Here is a 25,531-nt window from a genome sequence, read left to right as displayed (position 1 = left end):
AACATGTTGTAACAGCCAATAGAAGCTGGATATTCTACTCGAAACGGGTTCTAACAGAAAATGATCCAATGGTGTTGATGCTCGCTGTGTTATCGCATTCCAAATGGACCATATCCCGTGTATAATACTCGTTATATCGTGGGATACGCGTGTGGAAATTTCTAGAAACCATAGTCTTTATAGTCCAAACTGTATTATGTAGATGGTTGGGTAGATAGGAGTGGAAGAAAAATTTTATGCGCTACTGTATCTGTATCTCTAAAGGAAATATCTGGAAAGGAAACAATTATTGTATTGGATAGTCGTATTCTTATCAATATATACTTATATCATGAAGAGAAAATATAAGAATGTTTGTTTGCGTTGAATATGCAAACTACAGAGTTGACTTTAAAAATTCTTTTACACTGGAAAATAGACTCTTCAGGGAGTGATACATGATACAATTTATCGCAATGTTACTACTGGACTGGGAGTGGGAAGTACTCGAGAGAGAGAGAGAGATGTTTTAAATTTCATGCGGGCGAAACAGCGGAAGGAAGGCTAGTGAATGAATAGTACAGTAGAGAAGATACATTGAATAAAATAGAAAATAACACAATATAGACAGGGTGATTGATAAGCACTAGGATAGATTGAGCAAATAATATTATATTTTGACGAAAAAAGGTTCCATGGAAATATAGCAAACTAAACAAAATATTATGTTGGAGCTAATTGTATTGTATATCTTTAACTATGAAGTCTAAGACAAATATTACACTTCAAGTAAAGATGCTATCTATTCTGAAAGTCACTGGACAATGCCACTATACAATGTTCACCTACTTTTCATCATTTGTGTTATAAGTATCATGTAATAGGGGGTGAGCCTATTGCCATATACAATATACATATTAAATAATTTAAAATAATTTCCTTTCCTCAATATATTTTAAAATAACATTTATATTCTTTCGTCTCTGCCTTGCTTCCTAGTTGTTACAATCTCGGCAAAATGATGTGGTTGTCATATAGGGTCAAAGATATCAAAAATATCTTAATGAACTTAAAAAATGTGATGAAGACTGCATTTTATCTTCAACCTACGTACAGCTTAAGCAGGTACAGTTTGCAGCCCATTGCTTCTCGAACACAACGGTAACCCTTTCCCTTGGTCGACTTCGACCGACATGCGCGGAATGATAAGTAGGTGACAGGTACATAGCAGGTACATGCAACTGCACATCAACCTATACTTTACTCTGCTTAGCAGTACATCATATCTTATGCTTATCAACTAATAAGTAACTTTATTGTCTGGGTTATAAACGTCATTTTTGTTTAGGTATCTCCTCGAATTTGATTTTTTCAATTAGTGTCTATAGCCTCCGAATAGTTATTTAGCTATAGACACCAAAATGCTGAATCCTCTTTAATACATTTTTAACTTTATTGGCAAATAACAAGAGTTGCATTTAACTTGGAATTTAACGCCGTGTGCGACAATGTTTTCTCCAAAATTGTTATTGGATTGGTTAAAAATTAAATTATATTTTATATTACTTTTTAATATCTATAAATAGACGTTGATAGCTTTAAATTATTCAGATTAAGCTTCTAATTTACATATCTATTTTTAGCTTGGTGGTACGAGCAAAAAATGTCGTTTATCTGGTCTTCGCTGCTAAACCAATGATCTGTTTTTGATACAATTTCGCATGTAGACAGGTTGAACTCTAAATCGTACACCATAAAATACATTTATTATTTTTCCAACAAGTTTTTTTTTATAATAAATGATCTAATTTAGATTTAATGATACACGTGCCATTTCATTAGTGAGTAAATAAATCTTCGTGACTATAATATTTTTAATTAATTACTTTATGGTTGTTAGAGAATTAGCAGTCGCTCATAAAATAAAAGACATTTTGGTTGTGCTTCAGAATGAGTGATGTCCTTAAAACTTATATGAAAAAAAAAACAGGAGCAAGATGGCGGATAGATTGCAAATTTAATAATTTAATTTAAATTTAAATAGTAATGATAATTATGTGCGAGGAAATAAGTTATTTTGTTAATAGAAACCTAAAGTTAGCAAAAACAAAATGGTTTGGTGACATGTAAAACGTCAATCTCAATAATGGCGGGTAATCCAAATTCAAACTGCAATCAATAGACACTCGTTTCGTTTTTTTTTAATTAGAGGTTTAAGCACCAGGCTGTTTACATTCAGCCTATTAAATAAACAAACTAAGTAAGTTGTTGATTTAGATCGTACCAAATGCGCATCCAATTAACTTGTACCATTACAGTTTGCGGGACGTTCCGAGGAATGTCGGTTACGTAACGTGTCCGTACCGTTAGTTGTGAGGTACCGTGCGAAGACTGTGACATTCTGCGATCAGCTGTTCTTGGACTTAAGTGTTATAAGACATTGAATGGAATGAGACGAGTCTGTTAGTTGATATTCATGATCTTTGGAAGTTACGTTCAGGTATGTAGGATGACCTGAACTTTTATTTAGCTAGATATACTGTGATGAAATGGATGTTTTGGCTTATAAATGTTAATAACGGTACGCTTAGTCCAGATGCTAATTCCCGACTTTTCCATTGATTATAACGAACTCAAAAAAAAAAAACGATTTAGCATTTCGGTTCAACCATTCCCGAGATATGCGCTTCCTAAACCGCGTATTTCAAATAGACCAGGATGGCACTTTTGAACGTCATAGCAAATATAACAATATTAAAAATGTCTGTCTGTCGGTCAGTCCTGTAGTGAAGGTATTTGCTCGTTCCAAAGTTACAAAATCGAAACTAAAATCTTCTTTGTAATTCTGTAAATACATAAAATATTTTGAGCCCACTCGACCAATGACCTCTACCAACTATTCTTCACACAATAAATATTTCTAATAAGCCAGTAATACTATCACGACATTAGATCCTAAAACTGTTAGCTTAATTAAGTACGTATGTTAATTTTGTTCAAATGTTTGAATATAATTTCCGTTGATAGTGCAGCTTCCTTCCTGTGTTTATCATCAATGGCTTCTGCTTGTGTTACTAATGTTATAGTTGTAATTGTAATATAAAAACTGTTATCTGTTTTCATTAGACGGTTACGTAAAGATGATGTCAAACTCTCATGCAAATGTTTTGTTGTTTGGGAGATTTTTCTTTCTTTTGTTCGTGAGATTTTTGAAGTTGTGTCTTTGGTGAATTTTTCGTGAATGAGGATTGGTTTTGTACTCATGGAATGGGCTGGTTTTCTATATAATTTTTTAGACCTTTATCCTTCTTTAATAATTATAAATCATACTTCCTTGTTAAATTACGAATGAATAATTGCAATGCCGAGTTTCATTGAAATTATTGTAGAACATAGAACAATGCCGCGTTTCATTGAAATTATTGTAGAACATAGAACAAATTGATTTACAGAAGCACTTGTAGACCATAAAACTTAGGTATACAAAGATTAGTAACAAAAAATTAAGAACTACACGACTACACGAATAAAACAATTCATAAAAATTGCTTTTTTATTCTCTATGGCTAAACAATTAAGTGCTACTGCTTTATAGTTATCACCCCACAATATAAAACTATTTGTTCAGTAAAAGGTAGGACGCGGACGGTATCTAGGAATAGATGAATAGTTATTGTGCTAACATGATAAGAAATATATTACTCATTCATGGTTGTTATGTGGGTGATCACTGATAAGCCACTGTGTTTTAAATGTCGATACATTTTTTAACATAGCTATACCTATGGCCTACATTTTATGCCAATACATGCCTTGCAAAAGTATCATGCCTACTACTGGGTGACAAGACTTATGTCATTAGTAGTTATTGCCTGCCTCCTTGGTCGTGTGATCGCAAGTGCTACTGCCACTGCTGGACAAGAGGTCTCGGGTTCGATTCCCGGGTCGGGCAAAGTATTACTGGGTTTTTTTTCGGTTTTTGGCGAATTTTTCAGTAGTAGCATGGAGTCTGCTCCGTGCTAGCTCACACTGGGCAATAGCAATAGGCTCACCCCCTTTACATGGGACCTATAACAGAAATGGTGAAAAATGGTTGTACATTATGTTTGCATTACGTGCCGTAATGTGCAATTTGCCTATCAGGGATAAGGCGTGACACTGCTTGGTTATTGTGGTATTGAGTCAAGATGAAATATTTTAACATAAACACACCCAAATAAATTAGCAATAAATTCCAAACTGCCAAAGTAGCTATGACAGGATGATGAGCCGATGACTCAACTAAGGTATACAACCTTTTTGGTTACAGAACAGATAAGATACACCTTCTAGTACATTCCAAAAACAAAAAAATCTAAATAATAAAAATACTTACTTCTAAGTATTCCAACTACACGCAAGTTGACGTAACGTGGACTCGTTAATGTTATTATCAATAGAATCCGATTACCATATACAATTGGGTGAGTCTTAACGTAATACGAGGCTAAAATGTCACTCCATTATGACATACGTACTTATGTTACTGGCCATTCATAACTAAATTACCAAAATCTGGAGTAAGGTTAACACCATGAAGGTTGAGTATGTTTTTGTTTTCTTTTTCTCTGTTCGAAGTTCGAAATGTTTTCGTCTATTTCTTGGAATCGCGTCTTCATTCATTCCATACATATTGCGCGTAGAGTTTTCATTTGAAGTAACTTTTTGTAGTATTAAAGTTGAATCCTCACTCAATATTAGAGCCAGGTTATTTACCCCTGCTACCACGTTCCCAACATTGTGTAGGTGGTACCTACCGAATCTAATTTATCACAGGACGACCACTGAATAAAAATCACCATCAACGTCACTTAAATATCATAGAATAAATGAATCTTGTATGAAAAGGCTTTCACCAACAAAATTACTATAAATAGTAAGAAATCCAATTTACAAGTTACAGGCGTTATCTAAGTGGGCGCAGGCGGGGTTAGATATGCGGGAAATTGAGAAAAATGGACCGACAGCGACAGTGCGTGGGAGAGCGTAGGATAGCGGGAGATGTGACGTCACTCGACACGAACAGTGACGTCACGCCGCGCCCCCGACGCCGCATGGTTACCAACACGGTTATTATAAAAATAATAACTCGATAAATATTAATGGCGAGTCAATGAATAATTTTATAGAGGCAAACTTCGCAACCGCTTCTGTGGTCCTTTTTAATTTGAGCTTGGTCCTTTGATTCGAGATTATTAATAAGCATACTGGTAATTTAATCATAAACAAAATAATATGGAATCTAAATTAGGTTAGGTAGTAAGTTATAAGTTTGTAAACAGACATGATCACTAATATTATCATTAGAACTTGCTTGCAACAATGCCGTAATATCGGAAACTCGTAAAAACAAATAAAAATGGTAAATATATCGTTTTAAGTTCTAATGATAGGTAGTAAGTTACCACTAACCATCTAATAAAACGTGTCCCACTTCTTGTCCAATCTCCAAGAAAATATATCATTCAGTGAAGCTATAGCACGCTCCCTGTAGACGCTGCATCGCCTGTATCGTATAACAGTAGCCACAGAACTGGAAAATTGGACGGGGACGCAAAAACTTAGTTATTTTTCAATGAAACGTGGAATTGAAACCGAGAGTGCCTTTCTAGTCCTATTATCTCTTTGATTTAAACCCCTTCTCGTGCGTAAGTATAGAAGCTTAAAATAGAACTCGGATTGTATTATGAGATAGGAGTGTTATTGATTTTCCACTGAACTGGATGGCAAAGAAAAATTTCATATAGCCGGCTCTAATGTCAGTGGATCCTAAAATAAACCCATATGAACACTTGAACGGATTTTCAATTATAAGAACTTGTTTTTTTTTTATCAGCTATGTATTAAATATCAGTTTGTCCGTGAGCTGAAAGTCTATTATCGAATTAAAATATCAAAACGCGATTGTCAAATTAAAATCATTTTAAATGTATAATATCGCGTCCTATTTTCCGATCTGATACAATAAATGTGGGACACCACGTCATGTAGGCTGATAACACGTTATATGGAGCAGATGCTGTTAATGCAGTTACTGAGTGCGATGACGTCATAGGCTGTCTAGACAAATTTTATCGTACGCAAGTGGTGACGTCATTAACGCCTACATCCAGGAAAGTTCATTCGGGATTTCAATCAAGACAACCGTGGGTAGGTGTGAAATAACATTTTATCGGATATTCCTTTGATTTTATTTGATTCTGTAAATAAGTTTGGAAAACTCATCCGGTGATGAAGAGGTAGATGTTTTCCGTAAAGCGTGGGTTGTAACCAGTGTAAACTTCTTCTTCTTCTGTAAATAACTAAATAGAACATTAGTTCTATCTGACTAATGTTCTATTTCTACTGAAACAGAAAACAATGTTTCTTGAAGTGAAAATTAATGTATCACATTAATTTCTAAATCTGAAAGTTTGTTTGTTTGGATATTTGATTGAATGTTTGTCCGTCAATCATGTTCTATACTGATTTTGATGAACTTTGTTATACAGACAGGGTATGAGCTGATTTGGGTAATAGGATACTTTTATCCCAAGGAGACGTGTGTGAAGCCACTGGCAGAAGACTAGCTTCTGCTGTAGTAAAATTTGATATAATCTTCTCAGCTAAGTATTTCTGTAAGAAGGAAACTTATTTTATAATATAACTAAACAGAAAATCATGAATGGACATCCAGATTCTAATAATAACATGCTATATTTAAAACAGGTTCGTTCAAGTACGTAGCAAGTACAGAGGGGTACCTCAAGGACTTACAATAGGGCCAATAACAAGCTTAATTGATTTTCTCGGTAAAATGTTATTGAATAAAATATGGCATTGTGCATTGAGTGGTAAGGAATCGAAGGTTATTAGATGTACTGGAAAATGAACTCCTTGATAATGGTTTTATGAACAATAACTTCACAATTTTATGTCACGATGTTAATCGACTGGAGGATATGGGAAGTGAAATAGGTACGAGCATTATCAGCAGTTTTGCAAACTTCTTGTATAATATACTTCTACTTGAAGAGAGGAATACGCATAAAATTACACAAGGTTAAAGAGGCGCCTTAATTCTTTATCACACATGTGACCGAAAATTATAATTTTGAGTAAGCCAAGCTTATTTTATGTCAAACAAAATAGGAACCATTAAACAAATAACCCAATTAAAATTCATGAGACATCACAAATCGAGCAAACATGTTATTTACAAGCATATTCGCCATTCGACGAAAATATTAGCATGGAGTGGCGTCAGCCCTTCCAGTGTAGGCGAGTAAATCTGTAGATATATACTAAACGACATTTGTTTATTAATAATACAGCTACTGGTGTCTCCATTTCTATTGTTTTTGATACTAATCATTTATTAATCACAATTAGATGAATTGTTTTTATTTATTTTATGTTTGGAGAACCAACAGCTTATACAAAATTGACACAACAACAAGCTTAGCCACATGAAGCCAATTATAGGTTTGCACAATAATTAATTAGTTCTAAGTAGCAATACTAAACTGACAAAACCTAGGATATTGATAAAAGCTCAGAAAAAACATCTAGACAAAGTACCAATTCTACACAACAAAAGTCACTAACAAAACCGACTACGACAATATATCTTAAACATTAACCATTAACCAGTATATTGATTTGTTGTCAATACATCTCCTGTTATAACGAGTAATGTACAGCGATCAATATGTAGGCTCGTGAGTAATACGAAGAGGCGGGCTTGAAACGAAATTGTGTGGTGTTAAAGCAATTATCTTCCATTTATTGTCTAGACGAGTAATATGTGTATTATATCAAGTTGCTACATGGGCATTAAGTGTAAGCTTGTTCCATTATAACCATGGGGTATCGCTAGAGGCTTTGGATATAGTGTTTAATGAGACAATCAATTAGTATTTTTGCATTTAAACTCGCTTATTAGCATCTGGTGACGACTCTAGTTTTTTTTTTATGGAATAAGCTGGTATACCTGCAGACGGATCACCTGATGGTAAGCAATCGCCGTCGCCCATGGACACCCGAAATCTCAGAGGCGTTACAAGTGCGTTGCCGGCCTTTTGGCTTTCGTGCCGAAGCATGGCTCTCCCATACTTTTTAGTGTCGCAAATGGTCAAGTTTTGTTACTATCTACTGTTTATGATATAAAAACAATTTTCAATTTGTTTCATTCACTTCCATTACAAATTAACGAAGACTTTATCCATTAAGAATTAGCCAACGATTTTCGAGCCAAACTTCACTAATAAGATTTTCTTACATTGTATTTCGAGTAACCAAAAACAGTTTGTATACAAACATTCTCCGTCCCAAACAAGTCCGCCCATAGCGCATCGAACCGAGAACACAATCGTACATCATCTAATACTTTAATTAGCTGCTTACACACCGCATCGTTATATTGTTCTACATAAAGACTAAAATTCTCATGCGATGACTCTAGGCGACCTATTTCGCACCAAACTTTGAATCCCACGATTGCAACAACAGATGTTTTGAAGCTAACAAGAACTGTAATATAGAATGAGCTATAAAAATATAGTCACTTTACATACACGAACGCACGTCAATCTACACCGAAATGGCTAATTTCTGTAAGAGATTTTTAACTCTGTTGCTTAAAAATAGAGTTGAGAATCGCTTAAGTAATTTCACAGTTTTGGTGTAGCTTCATGTGCTGCTCTATAGTTATTAGTTTATTATCTATCTATATTAACAGTTAGTTATATTTCTCTTGTACATTTTTTAAGAAGTTTATTATTTAATAGACATTGAAGAATTTATTTATTACGCCCAAAGTGCGGACGCTTCAATTTATTTCTTTTCATCGAGCCTTACCAAGACTAATCCATCATTGTCAAACTTTATTGTATTTTATAAAACTTTCTTATACAGAAAATTCGTTTGCGTGATAACAGCAATTTAAGAACCATGAAATTTCGTTTCAATATCTTTTTAAACCCTAAATTGACCTTCACAGAAAAAAAAATCATCTCTTTCATTTTACAGCAAAATCTTTTCCAGCACATAGCTTAAACACAGTTCATAGACTCCTAACAGTTATCTTCAACAAATAGAAAAGAATAAAAGAAAACTCTAAATAGACCGCAGACGCTGTAAAGGATAATAAACCTTAAAGAATGTACAACACAAGACAAATAGCGGTGTCATTAAACGAATTCACATTATCAAGCTTAATAAGAGCAAGTCAAAATGCAGTGCTCGATCGCGATAATGACCAATCCGACAACGGTACAGAGTGAACCGGATGCGAATCCACTATCGGTTGGTGAAAGTAGATGTTACAAAAAATGCTCCCATTCCTTGCGCCGGTTGATATTTCATGAGACATTCACTTGATACCAAATAGCGTGTGTGTAGCCTGTTTTCTGAGGCAACATGATCTGGACCAGGTTTTTGGTTCCGAAGTGGGGCTACGCAAAAAATTACCTTTTTAAACAACATTCGACACTTCAAAATTGCTTGTAGTTTCCACGCTTAGATTTACACTAGTTCCTAGTTTTATGTAACTCTTCTATTAATAGAGCTATATATTTCACCATAAACATGTGCCGTTTCGTTTTGATATCCGATAGGGTGCAAACTCGTGACCGGGTTATGTCTCGAAGTATCCCCACTGAGGGTGCTGTGTTAAGATGGATGTTTGTAACTTTTGAAGTGTAATTAGATCCCACCCAAAACATAAATGTGAAAGGCTGCCAAGTTCGATAATATTGGAATGCTTCGCCTATAAAAGAAGTGAGATCTAAATAAGTACCAAGTTCCATACACAGACCTCAGTTAAAAATGATATAACAAGTTGGCAAGTATATAATTTTCTATTAAAACTTGCCAAGTTATATCATTTTTAACTGAGGTCTGTGTATGGAACTTGGTACTTATTTAGATCTCACTTCTTTTATAGGCGAACTTGGCAGCCTTTCACATTTATGTTTTGGGTGGGATTTCTTTTATTTTTGTAAAGTTTATTTTCTTTTTTCTTATTTTACTATACTTTGACTAAATACAAACCTTCGTAACGAATTTTAGGTCGGTACGACCATTGGAAGATATAGATAATTTTTTTGTTTTAGTTCCTTAGGGGTATGAATTTACACCTTCATTATTTTTAAAACCGACTCACACTTGGCCATTTTCAGATTTTTTCCTTTACCTTGACCTAAAGACCTAACTCCATGCCAAATTTCAAGTCAATACGACCATTGGAAGTGGTCTAGGTTTTTGATGAGTGAGTCAGTCAGTGAGTGTATAGTAAAAATAGCGATTTTCTGACGTCAATATCTCAAGATCTACAATAGGTACATTAATGAAATTTTGTATTTTAGATAAGTAAGTAGATCTCGACAGATACTAGAAATTTCATATGCGTAGATAAAATAGATTTTGAGTTATAGGTGGGTCGAACTTGGCCCGAAATGGTTCGTGTAATATAACCCACGGCCGGTGTGTCGGTTTTTTTGCTCGAACTTGGCGGACACACTGCCGTGTGTCTAGATCGTGGCGTATTAAATAAAGGGGTCTGTAGGGAAATTGGTGTCAATAATGATGTTATTAGAGCGATGAATGTCGAGGACAGTACAACCAGCAGAAGGTTTAGTAAAGAATTGGTTCATAGCAAGCAAAACTCTCCTCATTATAATATTAGTGCGACAGCGCTCCTAATAGATCACGAACTAAAGAGAAACACGAATGAATTATGTGATTCCATCTTCTAGTGCACCCTGCTTATTCAGAAAATAGCAACATTTAACTGTTTCTCACGTCTCGTGGCTCGTTTGAAAGGTGCTCCGTCCTTTAGTATCAGGATGGTTAGGTTGGCATGCACGACGGGCGGTTTACGGCCCACTACACTGCATGCTCCAAATTCTAGCGCATTTTGTCTTACCTATAAAGTTGCTCCACATCCTGTTGAACAAACGAATATAATGTCGGCTAAAATAAACTGTTACTGAACTGGGAAAGTGTTCCGTGTTCTTTGTCCTTTGTTGGAAAGTAGGAATAGGAATTATTGCAAGAACCCAGTTTCAAGGCAGAAATAATTACAGTCGTGGGCTTTATTCGGTTTGCGCTACTAGAGGCTCAAACAAAAGTATCAAAGTCAAAGTCAAAGCATTTATTTCAATTAATCCTAAATAAGGCACTTTTGAAACGTCAAATTGAATTGTCCGTCAGTCTGTCTGTCAGTGAAGCTAGGCGCTCGTTCCAAAGTGTAGCTTCGAATGGAGAAGAACGAGCAAGAAACTCCATCGTTACTCTTTTAAAAAAGAAGTTTTTTACAATTTCTCTGATACACTATTTATCTATTGTATATATATGTAGGAACAATGTAACTACAATACGTCAAAACTAACGGGACAATAAAACCAATTTGTAAAGAAAATAAAATAGCGGGTTATTTCAAACATAGTGCCCACATATGTACACTTACAATTTTGAAATAATGCTTCTATACAAATAATAATAATATATAATTTAATCTTTCACATAAAAAAAAATATAAAAAAAATATCTGCTTGATGCCACAGGATCCCTAGATATAGAATAATTATATCTATATAGAATAATTTTCGTTAACCACACGCGGTCTTATATTGAACGAGTCAGTTAGCATTCCATTTCCTAAAATCAGTAAGAACGAGTTGATTTTATAGCAAAATTTAAATTCTTTACCGTAAAAGTTGAAATTAAATATAAAGACCTTTCGAATTTGGATGAAAAAATCGAATGATCCTTAATGCCAAACATGTTGCAGTTATCCTTGCGAGTGGATAGGAAGGACCTGTTAGTATTTTGATTATACCTAGTGTTAATTTACCCAATTTATACAGACCATATAAAATACCTGGCGACCTTAAGTTTGCATGGAAACAAGTCTTATAAACGTAGCGTTGGACACAGTTTCAATATTCGCATGCAAATATTGTTGAGCTGTCTTATTTATACGGTGCACTATGAGAGTTTCTGGTTTAGTGCATAATTTGGTTAATATATTTGGACTATAAATGTCCATATTTTGTAGACCGTTAATAATAATGGTGGACATGAATATATTGATAGGTTAAACACCGTTTAATGGCGTTATGGAATCTGTAACTTGTTGCAGGTGCTTTATTATCATATTTGTTCAATTTAATCGTCGGTTTGTCGTTTATAGCTATGTTATCTTTTAACTTCTTAATAATAACAGTGATTACGGCTTAATATGTCTGGTCTATGTTCTCAGGCGAAAAAATCAAATTTAATTGCTCAAAGAACAATGCCGTCAAGTGTTTGGGGCTGTATAATTGATTAATATGTTTAATTTTGAAACTAGCGTTGACTATGAAGGAAAGTTTTGTTCTTTTCTTTCTTGGGATTAATTCGTATGGAGGAAAGAGATAGCTATTGTTTCTACCGATTGTTTTCGTTGAGGTCTCACGCGACCGTTCACAATGAGTGAGATGATAAATTGTTTTGATAATGTAACAGCTTTCGTGTAACAGTACTTGTACAGTACTCCTCAGGTACTTAAGTATTTTATTTTTATTATGGTAATTTGTACTTTATTACCTTGCTAATTTAATTCAATACTGGGTGGCAAAAGCAAATCTTCTGCTTAACGTTCTTCGAAACCAATTCTTACTTAATCATTTTGTATGTAGTAAGCATATTGTTTTCTATACAAAACTATATCAACTAAGTACTACCTGTTTTTTTATGTATGACCAAAATATATCACGTTATCTTGACGGATTGGTGAAATCGGCCCAGATCGAAGTAACTGTACCAAAATGTCCTGTACACACGAGTACTCTGTTCATGTAATATTTAAACAGGTTTAATTACATGTTGTGCACTTGATATGGAATTTTTTCTTCCTTTTTGCCCATTATGGTTGTGGTCGACACTGAGTCTCGGGTTGAATATAACCAGATTCTTTTGAATGGCTGTGTTGTTCATGGGATAACCGCCATTTATAGTTCATAAACCGTGTAATATATTGTTGAATCTAGCTTTGATGACGATCATCTAGACATGTGTGACGAGTAAAATTAAGTCTTTGACTGCCAATAGAAAACTGTTGAAGGCAAATTCTCCGCTAACGTCGGTCACCGGTGACCACCACGGCGTTCAATGTGTTGGAGAACCGAAGTTAGAACATTTAGTTATCTTAAAATGATTAAAATGTTCACCCATTCACAAAAATGAATACGTAATTACGTAAGTTAACATTTTTAATAAATGAAAAACATTAACCAATTTGCTTATCCAAGTGGTTTGCAAGCAATATTTAACATTCATGAACTACATAGCCTCGCCTACCTGGCACGTTTATCAAATTGCCAATTCAAGTATGACATCAACGTCAAATAATTTTCTTTATCGTATAATTACACGTTGAATGAATATTCTCAATTAATGCGTGATAGACTGGTCTGAAATCTAGATCAATTCAAAGGTTATTGTATTGTGCTGAGCTAGTGTTGCACCAAAGTCATTTTTCGGTTACGCAACTGGCCAACTTTGAGAATTGGTTCGCCAACCGGTTCACTGGTCCAGTTGCATCACTATGCACATTTGACAGCTTATGTATGTGTGTTCGTGTGTACGTAGTGTGCAACCGGTCTATTAATAACTTCGATTAGTTGACGAAATCAGGATATTGTATCGTTTTGTTCGAAATTCAGATTTAAGTGTCTAGATACCTATGTAATTTTGAATTGCATTCTTTTTGCTTCTATTTTTGAATGTGAAATATAATCTGGTTTCTCTATTTGAATAGTAATTGCTTCATTATTGCTCGAATTTCGATTCGTATCTAAAAGACTCAATCCAGTTTCAAACTTTTGTTGTTGACCAAATGTTGCTACCAACTTAATTAAGAACTGCTTAGGGACTTGTAAAATTCAATTCCATATAATTCAGCAGCTCACAGTAGTTCACTGCTCAGCTACGGGTTGAATAGGTACGATGACGGGGTATGAAAATTAAACATCTATTTAGTCCGTCAGTTAGTAATGAAAAAATAATCGACGTGAAACAACGCTTGTGTTGCATCCTAACCCCTAAAAGGCCGACAACGCACTTGTAACGTTTCTGGTGTTCTGGGTGCCCATGGGCGGTGGCGATTGCTTACCATCAGGTGATCCATCTGCTCGTTAAAAAAACGCAGAGAAGGTGACAAAATACCTATAAAGTAATTTCTCTGTCATCACTATATTAATAGTCTTACCAAGTTCGCAAAGAATTTACATCGTTCATACATACATGTATAGTCAGTTGTGTTATATGTTCCCACCAATACGTAGGAAAATACTTCGCAATCAAGATTAATGCACCGACAATCTTGTGAATACCTTAATTTCTACGTTTCCGTGAGACGCATGATTTGCACACTGATATTTGTGTCGGTTTTACTTACTTTGTTGTGGTTTTATGTGAGTTATTTATAACAGAATGTTTGTAGATAAAAGAAAAATAGATCCTTTTTCATATAATAATAATAGATCAGTTTCAAAGAATAAAGTTTAAAAAAGGAACGTTGGACACTAGGTTTTTCTCCAGTGTCGTGGGTCCATTTACAAACATACAATTTCACATACACACGACACCCAGACCCGAAGCAACAATTTGTGGATGACACCGCGTCAACTGTGCAGTGCAGTTATCACTTATTAGTCAAGTTTTAATTTTGTAATGAACATTTCAAATACTTAGGTATGTAAACAAAGTTATAAAATTAAAATACCATCAGTAGCATCACCATAGAAATATCAATAGGAAAAGCTTTCTACCTATGCAAAAAAAAATTTAGACCCTAAACGTAATAGTTGTCATTACAAATCGATCTCCTTAAGCTGCTTAAAGGAAAAAAGAACATTTCCTATTATATTTCCTTATTAAATCTAATCTTAAGCAATATAATCAACAAATCCTGTTCTATTTTTAAAATGTACTAAGTTATATCTGAAGGAAATTAAAAAATAACTCTGTTTGATAACTAATTTTAATAAAATTACGTGTATAAGGAAATACAGTAGAAATAGAATTGGTGTCATCGGCTAAATATTGTCTTTCTGTTATCAACGAATATAAAGAGATAGGTTTAAAACAATTACTCATCATGTAAAATCTATTTATATAGAAGGAAAATGATGAAGAAACTTTTGAACTCTTTTATCTGCTAATTGTTTCACCCAAATTTTAATTACGATTAAACTAATTATTATTTTTTATAGCTTACTTGTGTACCGTAACGGTTTGGCGAAATTACTCGACTAGTTTTTAGACTGTTCATGAATGTAAGCGTCTAGCGTCCGGATCTACGGACTGCCTAGCGGGTTACCGGGGCTCCGGCACAAAAAGCAGGAGTAGGAACGGGGTGGTTTTTAGTCAGTAAGAGTCTGACACTCCCTCTTACCTCACCCAAGGCGAGAAAAGTCATTGGATGATTTTTCTCAAAAAAAAGCCCTGAAGTGGCTGGAAATTAATCGAGGTATCTCGTAACAAAGAGGTACGCGAATAACTGGTAAAACATAATTGAATAATTCCATGTCTCAAGAAAAATTACGAGTGGAAAACAATAGTACCTACGATGAAAGTTTCGAAAATAGAATTCTAATAATACTATGATAACCTAAGGATTAAAAAACTCGTAGCCATTAATTACAACCACAGATTAATAAATAAATCGTGACACTTCTTTAAGCAAAATGCAGAAATATTTTGATTTATTGCACGATTTTATTTATAGATTCCTACTTTTTATGCAAATGAGAAACCTTGCTATTTTCGTTTTAATCAATAAATTGATAAATTCTAAAAATATTATAGAAAATTATTAAATAATGTCGCGGTTTGATTATTTATAGATGTTATATTAAAATTAAATACTATGACAAAAATATATAATAAATAACTTTCCTATTCGAGTAGGGTTTTATTTTGAGGGAAAAAATTATTCAGTGACTTCTCTCGCCTTAGACGAGGCAAGAGGGAGTGTCAGATTCTTACTGACTAAAAACCACCCCGCCCCGCCACTCCTGCAGTAGCATAATAATCTTTCACTAACTGAATATTGATCTGCATTATTTGAAAAAAAAAAACAAATTAATTCCCAATCACATCAAACAATTCCAAACAACGTAATAATTACTGAAAATATTCAATGAAAAGACTTTATAACACTACAAAAATTAAAAGTGAAAACCTTGTGCATTTACAACCACTCGACCAAAAACCAAGAACACAATCAAATGAATAGAGATCCATCACATCAAATAAATAAAATTCTATTGCAATTCTATATTATATAAAAACTCACAATTATCGGCGAGATATTGCTAAACTCTTCTCTCGAATGTCTCAGTCACGAAGTTTACTCAATAGGAATCGTGAATCCACACGATTTCGAACGTGTAATTATATTTTTTTGTTTATTCTAACCTTTCAAAAGACAATGTGAGGATGTTTAGTGTGAATTTGCTCTTGTGTGATGAGTAAAAACGCATTTATTCAAAAGTATATTTTAAGAATGGGCGCTTTTCGTAGGAACTGAGCCTATTCTCGAAATAAAACCTTTTTAAAGCCTCTTCTAATTGAGTCACACAGGGCCCCATCAATGACATCATCATTTTCCATGTAGGTAAAGACTTCTCTGGGAAAATTTCAAGGTACAGTAGGTACATAACATTAGTGTAGAATAACGCCATCTAGTTTGTTTAGACGTGAACTGTATCCCTTAGTAAGGATTTGGAGTATTGGGAAAATAAAATTAATCAATTTAACTCTACAACCACTTTTTAAATTTGAATTTGTACTTTTTCTATTGCTTTATAGATATGTTATAAGAATTGATTACATTTTATAAATTAGTACTAACCACGTCTGCACAAGTACTTTACTGTTTTATACGCCATTCATCTGGGAATATCTAATACGACCACGATTAAAGTCATAATCTGACTTTTCACTACACTTAACGACTGTCGTATAACTTTAGTATGATAATAGTGGCTGACTATTTTACGAGCACTCGAGGCATCTTGGCTACCATAACTCGAAGCAGAACAATTCATAGTTTATTTGTAAAAAAAATATAAAAATGACCATCCCGATCTATCTTGCAATTAGCCATAAATGCCATCACATCAAGCTATCCTTTCCTGTCAACATAATTTCAAACTTTATTGCTACGCAATAAGGGAGAAAATGGCTTGCATAATTTTGGCAGATAAGGGTATCTTGATCTGCTGTCTTGTACATGTTGTTTTCGAAAATGGTTTTTCTTTTTCCTTGACATGTGGTGACTTGAGCCTTTTTTATTTCCCTTGAGACAGTCAAGAAAAAACGCTTTTAGACTTGAAAAGGAAAATTATAAATAGATATTATTGTTAGCACGTGATAGGATTTATGTGGAAAAAACAATTAAATAGGATGTAAAGAGAATCCGCTTCGTAATCTAGATTGTTAAAAGATAACTGTCTTAATCTAATTGTCAACATTTTCGTTTTATGTTCACGTTTTTAATCAGTCAAAGACATTTCAAATTATTGTTGCCACAAGGTGCCTTAGTTAGCTACAACCATAAATAGATACCAGCCTAAGTGCCCATAGACAAAGAAATCGATACTTTTTGAGGAAACTCAAGCATTGCATTAAAAAATTAAAAGTATTATTTTTTGAATTTGGAACGTTTCAAATCGCCAATGTGCCAATACGAATTACAAAGATGTATGTCAATCAAAAGTATAGATGTGGCAATTTAAAAATGTAGTAAACCTAGAACCTAGTGAAGTAAGTATTTCACTATATCAAAGAAAATTATATAATAAAATAAAAACAGTTTTACGTAACTTAAGTGCTACTCTTACCAGGTATAAGTATTGTATTATTGTTTGACACTTTCCAGTTCACATCAATCTTGTGACGTTATTCAGTTATTTTTATGACTTGGAATATAACAGTTTACATCTCACAAACGTCATAATGTGGTCATGAAATTGTGACTTTTGATGAAAATCTATTTGACGAGGTGGTGTGACGTCATTTTTGGTCTAATATTAGCGATATACGGGTAATTTAACTACCTAATTCACGTTTAGACTACTATGAACAGATGTGCATGATACGTATCTACCTACATAGCTTGAGATTACCCACAGAAAATAAATGAAATGACAAGTTGCCACAAATCACATAGCTTTTTATTAACTTCTGTTCCTTTCTTTAATTATTTATGAATCGGTATGTACCTACAAAAATTAAAATGCTTTTTGTAATTATCAACCTTTCCTGTTTTTCTTTTTTGTACTACCGTTTTGGCTTCATTCATTTGAAGCCAAAATGTAAATAACGTAGATTGATTTGATCAATCAATCTAAAAATACTTATTTACAAACTGCAAAAACTAACAACGCTCATCCAATTTTAGATCCATGGTTTAGATTAGGCACTCTATGATATTGAAAACAAACGTTTATTTAAAAAAAGAACAACGAATTCGATTTGAATAAAATAAATGTATTATTTAAAAATAGGAATTACAATACATTCGATATTCGCGATTTGAAATTTGAATAAAGAAAGTCATTTAGGTTTAAATTAAATAGTAAATAGACGAAACTTATGAATATAAAATGGTGCTTTTCGATTACTTTTTTAAGCATTAAAATCTAAGAGATTTGAAAATAGCAAGCAATACAGTTAAATACAGGGTGTCCCTGAAGGTGATTGACAAAGTTCCAACTGTTTTCAGACAAATATAAAAAAAAATCCTAGTTTTTAAATTACACAGACTGTATATTATCCTAGAGAGTCTTTATATCTATCAAAATAATCAAGTGTGTTGTGGTTAAGAATAATTGAATAAGTACGTAAGCATAAAAAACCCACATGAAACACTTCTCAATAACATTACTTACGCATGATTTTCATTCCTAATACATTAGTATTTACAAGTCAATCACATCAGGTGTTAAGGACCACATTCCGAGGCGAATTAAAATGTTTATCACGATCTTACTATTTGGTTTTTCCCACAACAGGACTAGTATATCACAGAGTTCAATACCCCTGTATATTCGACAACTAGGTATTTTATGAAAAATCGCATAAACACTTTTAGCTTCTTGTTTATAATAAAACTTGTAAGGGAGGGGGGGGGAAGCAAATAAAACTCGTTTCATGGAAAAATTGAAACACGTGAGCGTTCAAAAAAAGAATGGACAGTCAACAGACACGCCTGTTGAGTACAGACACCGGCGTATCAATCTACCTCAACCTGTCAAAATTCGCTAATAGATTTTCTACTCTATTACAAAAGCTATAAAGTTAAAAATGGATTGAAGAAAAAAACATCGAAGAAGCTTAATTCACAGGCGTGGCTTGCGCTTCTCTTTTTAAAATTCGCTCCATTAATTCAGACGTTAGAGGCACTCACACATACTAAGTACCAACATGAAGGTGCTTAAAATATGGCTTTCTTTTGCCTCTTGGTTGGACGTAATGTCGGAAGCTCATCAGGCAGTCGGAAGGCGTCCGGCAGAGGTCGCCGACCGTGTTCGGCTCCATGGCCGTTCATTCGCCTCCTCTATTTGTACGGTGCCTATTTACACTCACTGCCAAGGTGAGGGACACGATGTTAAGGTGCACATCGATTAGAACGTAACATAATCGAGATAAGTTTTCGCATCACTATTAAAACCAGCCAGTCTCTAAATTTTGAATAGCATTCCAATTTTAAACTTTTAAACATCAACCTGCCAGTCTTTAAATAGCATTCCAATTTTAAACATCAATTGTTCTATTCTATTTTAATACAAAGGTTCAGTAATAAAATAGGTACAGAGATAGCTTTTACAACTAGACCGGTTTTTGAGAACTAGTTTTTGACTAGACGGCTTTTATTTCGGGTTTTGTAAAAGGTTTATTGTTCAAGTCATCTAGATAACCTCGATGCGGGTACGACATGACATGTTGTATTACAGTCTGTCTAACATTGTGCCTGTCAGTAGAAAGTTCTATTCATTAATTTAGAAAGAAGTCTTCAATTAATCGTAGATGTCAACAAAATAGTTAACTGAAGATGAAGAGATATTGACGAGAAACTTCAACATAAATCGAGAAAACATAACTAATTTTAGACTTAAAGTTAAAATAGTAGTATTTTGTAATTTTGTATAAATAAAAAAAAATTGTAGTAGTGTTAATAATATTTGCATCCCAAAACTAGTGTGTTACAACCTTTACAATAGTTGAATAGCAAATTACTAGACATTGACTCTATGGCAGCAGAGCGCTCGACTTTATTACTGTTAATAATAGCAGCCATTCGTTTCTTTACAAAACTATTCTCAACTCTTTACGATCTCCACATTGGAGAATTAGGAGTCAAATTACAATATAAAATCATTTCGGTACTAGTAAAAACCCGTAGCGGGAATTTTATTTATTTTATGGAATAATCACCTGATGGTAAGCAATCGCCGCCGCCCATGGATACTTGAAACACTAGAGGCGTTACACGTGCGTTGTCGGCCTTTTAGGGGTTAGGAATTTAAGGGTTGTTGGGGAATCGGGGATTGGGAAGATTGGGAAGGGGGAATTGGGCCTCCGGTAACCTCACTCACACAACGCAAGCGTTATTTCACGTCGGTTTTCTGTAAGGCCGTGGTATCACTCCGGTCGAGCCGGCCCATTCGTGCCGAAGCATGGCTCTCCCATTTCAACTTACTAAAGTTACTCCAAAACTTCAATCGATCTAAAGGACAATTTGTTTAACACCTATTAATAGCACAGTCAAGAAAAACATCTCTTTCCGAGAAGTACTTAAGTACAATTAACTAAACAGATATGCTTTCAAAGTAACCTTTACCAAGAAGCAATAAGATCTCCATTAAACTGAATTATTGGCGGAAAATCCCATACGATATAAATGTCCAAGGAGTTTCCATACGCGGAGTACCTAGCGGGTTTACCAGGGCTCCGGCTCGAAAACTAGGAGTAGGAACGGGGTGGTTTTTAGTCAGTAAGAGTCTGACACTCCCTCTCGCTTCACCCAAGGCGGTAGAAATCATTGAATGATTTTCCTCCTTAAAAAAAGAAACCTATGTAATCTAGAAAACTACCTCTCATAACTGGCCGTCAAGTTCCAAATTCAAACGAAAAAATAATAAAGCAAAGAAAAAAACAAAAACAAACGATAATAAACTCTAAGGTGTTGCAAACACCGTTCATTACACATTGTTTTTTTATCTTTTAAAATGGCGTAACGTTTGCAAGTTTATTGACCGATGTTCGCTGGCTACATACTTATGATCGAATGTAGCAGTATATAGGTAAACAAAATGGCTACGTGGGAGGTTAAAATACAGATAATGGGCCATTATAGGACTTGTTTTTCGTCAGGTTCAAGGTTATTAGCCAATTCTAAAATGGCGGAAAAATGTTGAATTATTTTTTTAAGTTAGTGGAAATATTTCTTTGGAAATTCGTTAAGGATTGTTTTTGTTTTCCTAGATGTAGCTAATAGGCAAACGATTTAGGTAATATGCTTGGTGTTTACCTATTAATAACGTAGTTACCTACCTCGTATTACCTGAGAAACCTATGACGTAATATTATTGAATTTTAATATGATTGCATTAGCATTAATCAAGGACCATCTTTCAATGATCTTTCGATACGAAAATCTATAAGACGAAGAAATAAAACCAATCGAATTGCACCAAACGCTAATCACACATTTCCCTTCATTACAGGAGATGCAAGACGTATTGGAAGAAGATTCGGAGATGACGGACTGGCTGATCGAGAGGGATTCCAAATCAGGAGTGGTGCTGCACGACAGGCTGATGACAGATGCGGCGCTGGGAGCCGCCCCGATCAAGACAGAACACTCCTACAGTCTACATTCAGATGTTGAATCCGCACCCTCATCGCCACACCATACCAAAGTTGACGGTAAGCGAAATCATTATTTTAACTGGCATATCGACTAGAATTTTTTCCTGTGTCGATGTATCCGACACAGGCAAAATTTCTAGTATGGGACAACGTTTAAAAAAAGATTATTTTATTCCAAGATTAGGGAATCCAGAATTTTTATGACTCCCCGAGTCATAAAATTCTCTTTCCTAAACTCTCATTGTATTCGGAATCGTGGTGTAACTATCACAATGTGGATATAAATTAACAGTAGATTCTAGGTATTTTAAAAACACTGATTCAATAGTAATTTATGAAGCGTTATAATTTGTGGTACAGGTAGATCTATACACTGTGTTGTAGGCAGTGCATTAGTACGTATTACTTATATACAGTTTACTAAGTTAAAGACGTACCCTTAGTATTAGTTGACTTTACTTTTAAAGTAATCGATTGGTTGGTTCATTCAAACTGGCCAATCAGAGCGCCGAACGCGCTCTCGTTTCGTTTACGTTCAACGTAAAGCAAACTCGTACTAAAGTTACTGTTCATAACAAGTATTAACAATAGTATCTACCTATTAGTTACGGCATTAAATTCCCCTCGAACCAAATCAACATATTTTATTTTTATTCCACCAAACCTGTACATTAAAGAATTAATGAGCTACATAAACAGATATTGAAATGTCTCAAAGAAAATTTGATAAGAACGAGTTTAAAAAACTCGTTTCACGGTTGTGAATATCGACGATTCACATTATAATACCTTCGTTGCGTAATTCTTGTAATACGCCCCGTTTCCGAAACGAGATTGTGTTCCTAATTTTATTTGACTGATGATTAAAATACGAGGAATACATTTTAATATTTAAATACTTATTTAAAAAAATAACTAAAATTGGCAGACTTCTTATTGAAGCGCCTGTTTCACCACCTTTATAAATAAGTACCTGATAAACTTATGTGACTTATGTGACATATCATACAAATTACGTTCTTAATTCAAAATCTGGAATAAAGCCACTATCCAGACATTGTGAAATAGGCCTTAACAATGAAATAAGTGTAGTGATTTTGGCAAACCCTCTTATAGAGATGAGGTGTCCAGTTCAGCAGAGGACTCTCACGAGCTGTGGTATGTGGATAACAAAGACCAGAAGATGAAAGTACAATCTTCTTGAAAGTACACAGCTTCACTTTTTATGTAGTTTTGATAAATGCCCAATTACTTACACAGATAAGAAACTTTTTACCAAAATTAAAGTATGAATGATATTGTTCCACCTTGTTGTCGAGATAACCCGGGGATCAGAGGTGAGATGAGTAGAATATAACGATTACAATGTTGTAACTGCCCCGAATATGTACCGATAAACTTGTAGTTTATTTTTACTTGACATGACAATTACTTATCAACGATACTATGAAATCCTTATGGCGGTTACACACCTTACGATTTAACTGAGCAGTTTTAACGGTACAGTCGAACAGTAGAGTTTGAATAGACTATATGGACTGTGTGTCTGATTGTTTGGATGTGCATTACTCTGCATTGCTGCTGATTATTGCTGATGATTGGAAAGGGGACAACTCCATGTCGTATACTAAGTAGGACAATAATACTAATCCACACTTAAATAAAGTTGAAGAGTTTGGTTTATTTGAACGTGCTAATGTCCAAAACTACTGGTCCTATTTGGATAAATCTTTTTATATGGGATAGTTTATTTATCAAGTAGGGCTATAGGCTATATAACATTACACTACAATCAATAGAGCGGATGAAACCATTGGAAATAGCTACTAATAAACAATATTATTACGAAATAGGAATGATGTTGACGAAATAACAAAACTAAAATTACATAAAACTACATCTGTTCAAAAAACTAGTTCAAATACAAAAGTACTAACACACTGAACCACAATTTAGGCTTAGTTTTATTGAAATTTTAAACAATGTAGTGTATGCGACCTCACCATTGTCAACAGCATTTAACCTTGGTACAGAACGAAAGCGAATAAATCACTATTGTTATACAAAAACACTATTTTATGTGTATTCAATCGCTTTATGGATTTTTGATAGTATCGCTTGCGCAGCCGCAACCGTGAGAACTTTACTAGTTTTGTATGAGTACATTTTATGGATCATTTTATAGTTTTTTTATACATAAGTATGTGTGACTGAAATGTATTGTGGTTGTGGTTCGATTAGTTCTATATTATAAATCTTTAAATGAAATAAATTATTTGCATTAAATGTACTTCACTTTTTAGGTACAACTTGTATATTTTTCTAAGATGATTTTAACGCAAAAAAGAACAAAATAATAAGGAATTACATACTACAATTGATTGTATTTCTGTTTTTAGATCCGAAAATCAAGAATGTACAGTCTTGATTTTTGGATCTGACTTTTCGAAATGACCATTAATAAAGGATAGAATTACTAAAACACCCTAATTGAATAAATATTCTAAGTAATTTAAACACCCTAATTGAATTAATATTTTAAGTATATTAAAATATTTATTCAATTACTTAGGGTGTTTAGTAATTCTATCCTTTATTAATGATGATCATTTAGAGATCTAATCTGATGTCTCAAATTTCTAGTGTTTGCATGAGAATAACACAGCACAAGACCTGTGCTTTATTTTCACGTTGAAGTATTATTGAATTTACCTTCTGTTTTATAACTACTTGGAACAGCATAAACCATACATCAATATTTTTCTATCTATAAAATTCTTGATAATAAAGTGAAGGTCGCTACCTAGAAGTCATTTAACTTTCATCCTTTTCACTCATACTTTAAAAGAAAGAGACGATAAGTATCCTACATAGGTTATTCAGTATGAGTTATAATTAATATTTCAGTTGAGTTTAAGTACATAGCCAATAGTTTTAACAGCTGGTCTTACTGTATGGAATAACAAATATGTATGACGTCATTGCCTGAAAGACTGTTCGTTGGCTATTCTTTATTATTCATGTTTTTATCGTGTTATGAAGATAGTAGCATATCAAGCTACCCTATATATGAACTAGCCTGTCTTTCTTCTTTAGGTTTTTTGGCTATATTACAAAGTATCAATAAATTTAATAAGGTACTTAAATCGTAAAAATGTTTATATTTCTCCCTATAATTATATAGGTACGGTACTGTTTCTGCTGCCTGAATAAAAAGCTAATTCATCTAGTCAATGATTAATACCAAATGTCTATTCACATAGGAAAAGGCCATATGAAAGAATAATTGTAATGTTCTAAGTTGTAAATCTATTTTTAACTTAAATGTCACTTAAATTGATTTAGATCGTACCTATTATTTAAATACCACACCTATTTATTGGTGTCATATCGTTAAACTATTAGGTTTTATTCAAAGAATAATAAAGTTAACCTGCTTAAAACATTAAGCACACAAAAATAGCTCTATCCCATTTCCATTCACTCCAAAACCTAAAACAACAAGCCCTTAAGCGTTAACAAAACAAAATACCTCTAAAAATAGTTACAAACCGCCGAATGAAAAGTTATTTATATCTCTGAACCGTTTAATTTCACCAAAACAAAC

At 33.8% G+C, this 25,531-nt stretch overlaps 2 protein-coding genes across 3 annotated transcripts in view; both read left to right on the top strand.

The window, feature by feature from the left end:
- The window catches only part of LOC118263336 (TBC domain-containing protein kinase-like protein), a 235,710-nt gene that overhangs the window by 104,683 nt on the left and 105,496 nt on the right, over positions 1-25,531 (top strand). The gene's annotated exons all lie outside the window — the stretch shown is intronic.
- Positions 1-25,531, top strand: part of LOC118263269 (cyclic AMP response element-binding protein A) — a 127,412-nt gene that overhangs the window by 89,171 nt on the left and 12,710 nt on the right. For both annotated transcript variants that reach the window (XM_035575154.2, XM_035575155.2), the window contains exon 2: positions 21,780-21,981. In XM_035575154.2, the coding sequence (XP_035431047.1) occupies positions 21,780-21,981 (202 nt within the window). The remainder of the gene's footprint in view (positions 1-21,779; positions 21,982-25,531) is intronic.

Source organism: Spodoptera frugiperda, chromosome 27 (genome assembly GCF_023101765.2).
Source record: "Spodoptera frugiperda isolate SF20-4 chromosome 27, AGI-APGP_CSIRO_Sfru_2.0, whole genome shotgun sequence".
NCBI lineage: Eukaryota > Metazoa > Arthropoda > Insecta > Lepidoptera > Noctuidae > Spodoptera > Spodoptera frugiperda.
This window is presented reverse-complemented; position numbering and strand designations above follow the sequence as displayed.